At 38.2% G+C, this 11,406-nt stretch overlaps 1 protein-coding gene across 1 annotated transcript in view; it reads left to right on the top strand.

The window, feature by feature from the left end:
* Positions 1-11,406, top strand: part of PDSS2 (decaprenyl diphosphate synthase subunit 2) — a 127,786-nt gene that overhangs the window by 95,029 nt on the left and 21,351 nt on the right. The window contains exon 4 of the mRNA XM_019473579.1: positions 4,694-4,768. Coding sequence (XP_019329124.1) covers positions 4,694-4,768 — 75 coding nt within the window. The remainder of the gene's footprint in view (positions 1-4,693; positions 4,769-11,406) is intronic.

Here is an 11,406-nt window from a genome sequence, read left to right as displayed (position 1 = left end):
GCAAGGTGAAGGAACTTTTATCTGTATATTTAATGTTTCCTGACTATCTAATTTTCTTCTTTAATTGTATGGAGACATCTTGCTACATTTTCAAGTCTACGCATCAGCAGCAAGGAGTAGGGTCTGTCATAGCAGATGTGTGGGGAAAGGATATTTTTTCAAGACCAGCAGCCCAAAGAGACAGAAAGAGAAAGACTAAGAAAGGAAGGAATTACTTGTGGTCCTTCTTGAAAGGAATTTGGCAAAGCTAAGGAAGTTTGTCAAATAGAAATCAGGAAGGATGAGGAACAAAGATATATCCATCACTGTGTTCTTTCTAGTGCTGTTTCCTGTCTTCCTGCAAGAGCTTCATCCTTTCCCTGATGTTCCCCTTGAAAATACCCAGTAGAGTCTGGAGAGACACTGTATTACTACTCTGAAATAGAGTGGTCTGTGCAATCAATTCCATTTCAGCTGCTGAATTTAAAATAAAACCAACACAGATTGAATGGAGCTCAAATTCATTCCTTTTTTTAAACTAGAATGAAAAACAGGAAAAAATACATATGCAGTGTTATGTTGCAGTGAACTTTAAACAAAATATTTCGAAGACAAGTAAAGGGAACAAAGTGCTTGAGTTGCTAAACTGATGGCAGCAATGTCTTCTTTTCATCCAGGGTGTTTAGAAATCTCGTGAAGGAGGAGTGGGGCCCAGAATCCATTCTTTTTACTGTGCTTGAAGGAGTCTGAATTGTATCTTCAAACTTTGAAGAAAGCGTTCTACCAAAATGTCTTATATTCTGTGATTTCCCTGCAGTCCTTCTAGCTTTGAAGTTTCACTTTAATTAAAATACATGGCTGGTTTTTATAGACAGACCTGGATTTCCCAGGGCGGTCAACTGCAGGCAAGAACTGCGCTGCTGTACCCATGACAGTGAACGCATGGCCCTATTCTATGTCATTGTGTGCACAGAATGTTTTGGGAGTTCTGAACCCTGAATTATCTTATAGATGGGTCCTGAGTAAGCTACCCGAAAGGTTTAGTCTGAGTTCAGGAAAAGGAGGAAGAAAATTCAATGTGTGGATGGTTGAACGTCCCGAGTAATTTTCTGAACCGCTAAGAAAATGACTACTGCTTTGTTTTATTTCTTCAATCAATATTTAGAAAATCTGAGCTTGAGAAATAAGAGTCAAAGTAAATATAAAGAACCTTGAAGGGCTAAACCTGTGCATTTTTGACAGATAAGTTACTATACCAGAAAAGGGCAAATTAAGTTTCACCAAGCTTCTGATCTTCAAACGTACAGAGCTCTTCTGGCATTGAAATGTAGCACAGGCTTCTGGACTGTGTCATATTTACATAAATCGAAGAGGTCAGAGCATGAACTCTATCTTGCTATGGAATCAGGCATCACATCCTTGTGTCCAGAATTTACATCATGTTATACACTTAGTCTGCCTAAATAGTAGGAGAGATTTTAGCTTTAACAATCCATCTCTTTTCCCCATGTTCATCGTAAATTGATGGCCTTTGTGTTGACCTTTTAAAAGCAGAAGACATCGCATCTCTACAAAAGGTGTTGAAGTAATACCTCCTTAGGAAAAACAAAACAAAACAAAACAAACCCTGGCAGAACTGTTGCAGAACATGTGTTTAAAGGGCGTGAAATTATTTGCATGTGCACTTGTCACCTGCGAGGAACGGGTCATCCCCTGGGCTGTTCTTAGCCCTGCGGATGCTCTGGGGGAGCAGAAAGCACAGCGCTTTGGAAGATGCTGATGCAGAGTGGAAAATGGAAAAAAGAGTGGAAGTTTGTTTTCTCTCAATATGATGTTACTCCTGCTCATCTTGAGTACCTAAGAGAGACCAGGCTTCTCAAAAATGTGTAGAGGAGTGGAAAAATAGTGGGAAGAGAGATTATGAATAAGCTGCCTTTGGTCTCTTTTGAGACGCTGCTGTTTTCAAGCACTAATTCTGGCAGTTCTTTCCTCCATTTCCCTGTCTTTGAACTTGTTTAAAATGCAGCTCAACCTTCAAATGAGAAGAAAAGCAGTTGGGAGCACTTGGATTTTCATCTACCTTTCCTGCTCTTCAAACTGGCTTATCAGAAACATCAGCGAGTGTAACAGGGCAGTGGTCAGGCAGAAAGGCACCGAGGAGAATACAGACAACTTGGATACTGTTTTCTGCTCTTCCACTGGCATGCTGCATGACTTTGGGGAAAATCGGTTCTCTGTCACTGTTTTCCCCTCATATAAAACAGGAAGGAATAAATTTTACGGGGGATGTTGATTGCTTTCAAATTTTCTGATGAAAAGTGCTGCATAAGAACTAGTCAGCGTATCATTGACTGCGTGAATACTACTGAATATGTAATAATTTTTCTTCCTCTATGTCAGTTTGGGATACAGAGGAAAATTACCTGGTTTGCTCATTTTTCATTGCTTTCCCCAGCACTCAAGACCCCAGGCCACTGATATTATGCAGCAGATGCTTTTCATAGATCGGATTAAGGGTTGATGAAGTAACAGAGCCTCATGCAAGCATCCCACTGTGCTCTTGAAACTGGAATTTCATTCCTGGTAGTGATCTGTATGGCCTTGCATTTAGCTTAGAAAAATATTAATTTAAAAAAAAAAAAAAAGGAGATGTTTGGAAAGGAGGGAGGTAATATTAATACTAAATTCTCACTAACATATAGTGTTCAATATGTCACTAAAGGCCTAATGGTATTTAATGTGTGGATTCTTCTAAATAGTGGATGTGTAATTCTCCTAAGATATTTTATAAACTATAAGAGGAAGAGGTACAATTGTTCACAAATGTTTCACCGGGATTGTTTTAAGTCAGTTAAAATTGCCTTTGAGAGTAGAGTTGCACTCAAAAGAGAGAGGAGAGGTGGAAAAAAGAAACCCCAAAACAGGGTCCTGCTCAGTCTAGAGTTTCAGGCGAGAGAGGAAAAGGTCTAGTTATCCAGAGCCAGATGCATTGTTAAAAGTTCATACTATCACTTTGACATTTAGAGTAGGACTCGGTGTCTTTGTAAATTCCTCTTCGTATTACCAGTGTAGGTCTCTGAGCTCAGACCATTTCACAAACCATAACATTTTTTAGTGATTGATTGATCTGTATTATGTGTCCTAGCCATCAGAAGAATCTTGGGATGTTGCTTGTATAAACTGTAATACAATCTGATCCTGGGCATTTAGTTACAGACTTTCATAGACCTATTGGCGATACTCAATCCTTCTGGATTTGGTAATAGGGCTTATCTGGGAAAAAAGGGGGAAAAAAGAGGGAAAAAAAAAGAAAAAAAAGCGCCCCTCATTTTCTCTGTTCCCCACTTAAATAACTCAACACATCTGGCAACACTGTAGGATCATTGTCCTTTCAGTTCCTCTGCAGCTCATATTGCTAAAATATTTCTTCTGTATCTAGTTTCCTAAAGGGCAACGTGATTTTTTTTTTTTTAAGGCTGTTTTTATAGATCTTGCAAATTAACCCATATGCATTGCAGGAAAAAACATGACTTTTAATCAGCACCATTTCTAAAGTTAGCACTTGCTCTGTGCATATGAATATGTATATGAACCAGTGTTTAAAAAAAACAAAACACACAACCTTTCTGCTAGTACTCAAAACTAGCATACAAATGTGTTTTTATTATCAAATAAAGTATGCCTAAATGTTAAAATACCTTTCTGTTAGGGGTTTTATCATTTGACTTCTTGTCTTCAGTTACAAGAATGAGAAAAATTGAAATGAAATCTTTTAATTCAATAAGAACTACGTTGAATTTTAGGAAGCAAAAAGAGGAATCAGATGTAGACTTATATGCGTAGGAAATTAAATATTCAAGAAATTAAAACTTTGTGAGCAACTAAAGGGGTAGCCTTAAGGTGTGCTTATCTGAAATGCCTGCATTTAATTTTACTATAAATCTGAGTATTTTGTTCCAATTAAGACGGTTTATGTGCATGACTTTAAATTGTACAGTAGTTCCAGGGAGATCATGGACTGCTTGTTTTACATTCTGGATCAAGTTCAGATTTTTAGGTTTCGCTTGAACAAAATAAAAAGTCTGAACCCTGAAGATAATACAGATTGATAAATCTGATTTAAACATTCCCGTGTTGCAGACTTTCAGTGTATGTGGTACAGCTGAGCCTCAGGCCATGCACTAAATACATCCACAGTGCATTCCCAGGGCACCCGAATACCAAATGATCACATTTGAAAGGTTACCTTTCTATGGATTCTGACTTTTCTGTATTAGCCACGAAGATTAGAATTTTAACAGCTCCCAATGAGAGGTATTGTGAAGTATTTACTTGGCAGGAAAAAACAAAACAAAACAAAGCCCAGATGAGGTACTGTCTCATATTCATGAACTGGGATTTATTAGTTCTGTGAACGTCCTTGTGAGAATACACTCCATAGTTCATACTTTAGGGGAAAAAAAAAAAAAAAGTCTTGTTTTTCATTTATATTAGCTTAAAACTTTGACAGAAGAGTCACTGTAGTAGGGGTTTTAGCAGAGAGACAGGATCATGCTTGTGCAGAATATATCCCAGTAAATCCTGCAGTCTTTCACAACTAGCTTTCTGCAAGGAAAGTTATGACTGTTTATCTCTCTGGAAATCTGGCAGTAGCTTTGTTAGTAAATTTGGTGACAATTAAAGATGTAAGGCTTTTTCTCCTTTTCTTTTACAGGTTGTGGAACTCATTTCAAGTGCTATTGGTGACTTAGTTCAAGGTATATATTATGAAAACTCAAAATCATGTGAGGTAAGAATTTCAGTAGTTTTACGTACCCAAGAAGTTTGGTGATATTAACGTGTGACTACAGTAAATATGATGACTTTCTCATCTGTTTAAAAGGAGGAGGGAGAGGGAGGAAGAGAACTAGCTGCAGTCCTAGTGAGTTTCAGCAGTAACACCGTTATGATACCTGTGAACTCTGATGGCAGTTTCTAGAAATGCTCAAAGAGGGACTATTTTATTTCTGTGAGTGCTTAGTAAAATAATATCATGTGTCATTACCAGGAGCTCTAGATGTGTCTTACTATGGGCTTTCCAAACACTTCCAGAGGTTTCTAGTCAAGGTTCTGTTAGAGGCATTTATTACAATGTTGTCAACGTCAATACTTTCATGTTAAATCTCTCATTTCCAAGCCCAAAGATGTTTACAGAATGCTTCATCCCAAACTTATATCGGGTCCTTTCTTCTTCTGAGTGTTCACCTTTTAATGGTATAAACATGAGTGTTGTCCTGAAGCGGTAGGAGTGTAGCACTATACTCTTCTCCACCAAAAGTCACCGTGCACGCATTGCAGGAGTCAGCATGGGCAAAGACAGCAGCTGCCAGCGTTTCTCACCAAATAATCTTGTATTTCTTCAAGGACAATTATGGGTGTACTGTGTTATTGTGTGAGAAGAACTGTAATGAAAATGGGTCAAATTAGATCTAGGTATTTTTGTCTTTATTACAATATTTAAGGAAACTTGTAGAGACACTTCTTGAAATAGGCTTGCTTTGGCAGGATGTTGGTGCAAAAAAAAGAGTTCTTTCATCTGCTATGACTGTATCTTAACACATGCAAAAAATTGATAATTTAAAGTTGCCATGACCTCTGCAGGTTTTAAGATAGCAAGTTTTCACTGTATGGGAATGAAAAGCAGTATGTATATGTGAATATCTATCTTGAAATCCACTGAGGTAGATAGATTTACTTATAGTGATGTTGTTTCACATGCCTTGTTTGCCTCAGAGACCTGAGTCTTAATGTTCAGTAGGTGAAATGGCTTGAAGATTGCAGAAATGTATGAATTCATTTATATTTGTTGTGTATTTAGATTGCAGCTCTGGTTTACTACTGCCGTGTTGTAGTATGTAGCAAAATTAATACCTTAGTGGAAGCCCTGATTGCATGGGTTACCGCTACAGTAGATAACTGCACTGATGGCTCTGCACCAGCCAAACTGCAGTGGGCAAGCGGAGAGTGCCGTCAGCTAGCAGCGGCTGGGCCCTGGAGGGTGCTGCTGCACCCAGCGACTCTGCTGGTCAGTATCTGCCTCTCCTGCTCTGCAGCAGCAGCAAAGACATGTTACTAAAACTAACCTCGCTTAAGCTTATCCTTCTCATTTTGACTGAAACCAGTTAGGTAGGAAGCGATCACGCTGATGAGCTGAGCTCTTCCCTCAGAGGAAGCGAGAGCCTGCCGCTAGCAGGAAAGCGGTAATGGCACACTCGGGAGACGCCTGGGGCCGCGGGCTCACCAGGCGGCATGGCTGCGCGCAGAGGACAACAGGCACAGAGCGTCCTCTGGCACCTCTCAGGAGGGGATGGACCATGGGTGGAAGCGTGGCAGCAATGCGGTGTTGGGAACTTGGTGGTCCTTCTGCACCTGCTGTGTTTAACCCGTGGGTAAACAGACTTAGGCCTTTAGGGTTGCTCCCAAGTACTGTACTCAGGGTTATATGTTAAAATAGATGACATCTTTGAGATTTTTGCAAAGAATGTTTAAAATTTTAGTTTACGTATTCAAGCAGGTTTCTAAATACAAGTAGATCCCAGATATACCATATTTTAAAAAGCAACTACTCTTTTGTGTGTAGAAGTAAAGCACTACAAGTTCATCTCAGCAATGAAACTGCGTTTTATTTTAACCATGGCCCCTGTATAAATGAGAAATGTTGTGGACTCTTTTGGGTTCCTGCCACTGCAGAAGGTCTTAATCTTCTTTTTCTTAGTCTATCTTTTTCTGTTTATTTTCTGTTGCATTACTGAAGCACTCCACATGTGTAGATTGCAAGGGAAGTGTGAGATAAACTAAGCACAGCTGCCTGATGTTTACCCTGCCCTGGCCCAATTACAAATAGCAAAGGCTTATTTTGTTTCAGTGACTTTTTCTGTCTAAGGAGAGTTGAAAGTACAGTATACCCTTCCTAAGGGGAACCCAGTTAACTCAAAACACAATTAGTATGGTGGCATAATAGATACTGAAATTTATATGACAGTGTCTGAAGTTTAGTCTTTATAATGGGTAGTGCATGGCTTCTGATGAGACCTAGAACAACTGTGGGTTCTACTTTAATTTTTCTTTTTTATCTTGTCCTCTGAGAAATTTGGTTCCACGTCGTGTGTGAGACATATCCCTGCTGCTTCCTCGCACTATTCTGCTGAGGCAGTCCCCCATTCGTGTCCTGAACATCTCTTTAACAAAGATTGGCAAATGGACTGGGTCAGTTGTTGGTCTGTCTTATCTGTATCCTTTGTGCATCTTCCCTCCATCCCTAATTGCAATTTGACTGAAACAAAAATGTGAACTACATTTCCTAGGGGTAAGACAAATGCTTTAATCTACTCCACAAATAAATCTCAAATGTCAAACTTTATTTCTCTTAAAGAGTAGGGCATAGGGATGTTAGTAATGACATTTTCATTGCTGGAAATGTCTTAAATTTGGAAAAGCAGAAGGATATCTTCTCACCTTTTCTTTTTTTTTCCTTTTTGAGGCATGAAAACTGTACTTCACATGTTAAATGTCTTTAATGCAGTTGTTATAAAGCTCCTTAGTACCATAAAATAGACTAATTTAGCACCAAGTTGTTTTGAGCTTTGCTAGATGTCTACCTAGATGGTAGACAAAAATACAAAAATAACTGCAAAATTAACCTTTCTCCTCTGAGAACCTAAGTTCATATTTACCCAAAACAAAAAGTTTCTGTTTGCTTCGTTTGGATGACCCAGTAGGAAAATTGAAAGAATCATTTGACCTAACAAGACTGACCTTATTTACTCCTGAAGACATATAATGGATATAATTATTTGACAGCTCTCATTACCACTTCTTTGCTCTGTAAAACCACATGCCATCCTACAGCCATCACATTTTAGTACGTTCTGTTTGGTCATTCTTCATCTTGTCTGCATAGTGAGTCATTAGATCTGTGTGAAACGGGGAAAATAAAGATAATATTTAACTTCTCATCTTTATTTGAAGTGACAATCCAAACTACAAAGTGTAGGCTTCGGTTGCAAAGACAGCCTGAAGGTTAGGGCTGCCACTCATGTTCAAAGTACCAAATAGCTGCTGTGGTTTAAGACATTGCATTAGCAATATTAAGCTAATATTTTGGACTGTAAGCTGGAGCAGAAAGGGGTGATGTGATAAACCTTTGCAGCTTTGTGTGCTAAATCCCCTTTCAGCCCAAAATGCTGTGAGTGAAGGACATTCTTCCCAGTTCCGGACTGTCTTTCCTAAATCTGGGTCTAATTTGGGAGTAAAAATTTGTGCCTTAGTTGAGTGCAAAGATGAAAGTTGTCTAATCTGGCCTTCAGTCATGATCGTGGTAACTATTTTTAACAGAAAAAACATTGCACTGAGTCTCTGTTTCCTACTTTTAGGAGACTGAAGGCTTCTAAAATGTTTGCTAACTCACAGAATACTGTCGCACTTTTAGAAACCTTCTGTCTTAATATCCCAGATCATTTAACAAATATTAATGAAGAATGCTTTAACATCCCTGTCAGTTCACTGAACAGGGACAAGAGATACAGGGAAGCTCAAGGTCAAACAGCAGAATCAAGAGCAGGACCTGAGTGTGTTGGCTCTTGTGCTTTACCTGCCAGATCATTCTTGCAGTCTTAAATGGGAAACTGCTTTGTTGGGTTCCCCCCCCCCCACCTCCAGAATATCTAGCTGATGCTAAATGTGCATTACCAAAACTCATTTTTAGTGCCAGAATGGGCTGTTATGTAAGACAAGACCATTTCCAACATATTCCATTGATGGCTGGAAGAGCTGTTAGGTATTTTTGAAATTTTTTGATGCAATTATGTGAAAATTGTACATAACTAATATGTAAAACAAATTTAAAAAAGAAATACATTAGTGGCAAGTACTCACTGTACCAAATAGTGAATTAACAGGTCTTTGTTTTAGACCAATGTAGGGTTTTTTTAATGAAAATAAGTTTATTTTCCGGCAAAGCACAGACTGCATGCAGTGAGTTGTACCAATTCTTCTTTGATGTTTGGTCACCAGTCCTGCTTTGAGGAATAATGTTTTGGGATACTGCATGTGTCCATCAACTGGACTGCTGTGAGTCTCTGTTAAAAGTAAAGGATTTGCTCATAAATTTTACCATAGGAGGTAAATCAAATGTATTTTGAGTCATGTAAACCACCTTTTAGCAGGGCAGCAGTCAGAGTCAGAGCTTTCACTTTTTTTTTTTAAACGTTTCTGTTGCAAGACAAAAGGGAAGGATAAAATATGGAATTTGAGTAACGAGCAGCTGTGAAAAGAATGGGTAAATGTGTCAGAGGGGAAAAAAATAAAGCATAGCTAGAAAGAAGGCCAATGCTATTTGTTTACTGCTTTTGTTCTTTTAAATTTTAAGCTTTTCCAGACATTTAAAAGTAACAGATGTGGAGAGATGTTTAAATTTATTATAAGTTTTCAAACTTTTTTTTTAAATCGTGTGTTGCTTTTTTTACAGTGTCACGATAAAAGTATTAGGTAGTCAGTGGCATGCTTTATTGACCCATTTGCAGACACCCTTGTTCCTCCAAAAGCAGTGAAGATGTGTGTTAATAGACCAATAAAACATGCCCTGTCATGTTCAGCAAGCAGGAATACATCTGTTGAAAGCTTATGTGAACCATGTGCAAGATGTTTTGCAGGGTCTTGCTACTGGTAGAGAGATTCATAGTTGCACATGATTTTATTTATGTAAAATAGAAGTTCTTGAACTACCTAATTTAAAACTTTAAAATGCTATTTAAAAATATTTCTTTGTGTTTCTGTGGATTATTTGCCCATTGAGAACTGAACTAAAGCTTGATACAAGTGGTTCAGACATTTCAATTATTTTGTGCAACAGCAGATGGCTAAGAAAGAGCTTGCCATGGTATGGAAATAAAATAAAGCTCCCTTACAAACCATAGCTGAAGTTTTACATTGAAAAGTCTCTGACTTCTCCTTCCTCCTTTTGCAAGTGGTTTTGTGCACTTTGAAGACAGAGTTTTCATTCATATTTTCCTTCATATGTTTTCAGCTGAACTGCGTATAAGCGTCGTCTTTGATGTGACAAATCAAACTGAGTTATTGTCAGTGCCACTTTTGTACTGGGGATCCTTGTTACCATCACTAAGAGCTGCCCTTCCTGATGGTTATGATTGCATATTTTGCCCTGCAATTTCATTTTCTAAAGTTTTTTGTTTCCTGTTGCCTGAGATGATTGTTTCAAACCCAATTTAAATTATGGAAGTCACTTAACAAAAAAATCTCAACTAGCCAATTTCTTTCTAATAAAATAGTACTTGACCTTGTCATTAGTAAAATGGGAGCACCCTCAGCTGTTCCTAATTTCCCAGAGGAAATGATGATCAGCAGAGCTGGATTCGGGTATTTTCCCTGTACTCCCATGCCGACATTATCCAAACTGTGTCTGGAGTTGGCTGCTTTCTTCCAGGGATGGTGAGGGGTTCAGCTCTCTTCATCCAGCTTCTGCTATCCAGACAGCATCAGGGTTGGTTGTGAGCTGGACCCATTTTTTGGTGACAGAACTTGTGAATAAGGTCACTCGTAGGCATTAGTTAATCAAATGTCCGAGCACTGTCAACTAAAGCTAGAATTAATTTGAGTTTAAGAAGGCTTTTATGTGAAAGGCTGCTAGGAGTCTTCTGGGTCAGCTAATGTCCACTTTTATATTTATCCTTTGAAATACCCACTGCTAACAAAACAAAACAAAGCTTACAAAAAAGTGAAAATTTCTCTAAAAATAATAAATGCTGTCATGATGTCAGATTTCACAGACTTTGCAATCTAGAACTAGTTTCATTTTTCCCTTGATGTTTTAAAATAGTGTTTAGATCTTGTCATACGTACCCTTGTTGTAAGAATGCAGCGTGGTTGGTGGGCAGTTCATATATAACATGAAAGTTAAGCTTGGGAAAAAATGGCATTTGGATTGTTGGAAAACTTTGCTGAAGAAAGGTTGTGTCTGCCTCCGGTTTCTTAAGCAGCAGAAGCTTTAGGGGTATGAGGTCATAAGACGTTCTGTGATTAAAATCAGCTATATTTTGGCTTGCAAGCTCATATGCTGAAGCACATCCATATGGGCATAATGCCTTTTTACAACTGGCTTCTTTCTGTAACCCAGAGATTCACAATACCTATGTTTTTAAGATTTCAATACCATATCTTCAAATATGTCTCAAATTTTCATCTTTTTTTTTTTTAAGTTAGATGTCCATTTTAGATGCTTGAAGCTCCTACACGATGTTCCTGTAGTGGACAGTAACTTGTTGTGCCATTATTTTCAATGCTGTGATGAAATTCAAACTTGTTTAAGAATAATATATTTTTGTAACAAGTTATAGAATTAATTTCCTTGTATACGTCAAGTTCAATGGCTGG

This window comes from Aptenodytes forsteri, unplaced genomic scaffold (genome assembly GCF_000699145.1).
Source record: "Aptenodytes forsteri isolate BGI_AS27 unplaced genomic scaffold, ASM69914v1 Scaffold171, whole genome shotgun sequence".
Lineage (NCBI taxonomy): Eukaryota > Metazoa > Chordata > Aves > Sphenisciformes > Spheniscidae > Aptenodytes > Aptenodytes forsteri.
Note: the sequence above shows the minus strand (reverse complement) of the source record. Positions and strands in the feature narration are given on the sequence as shown.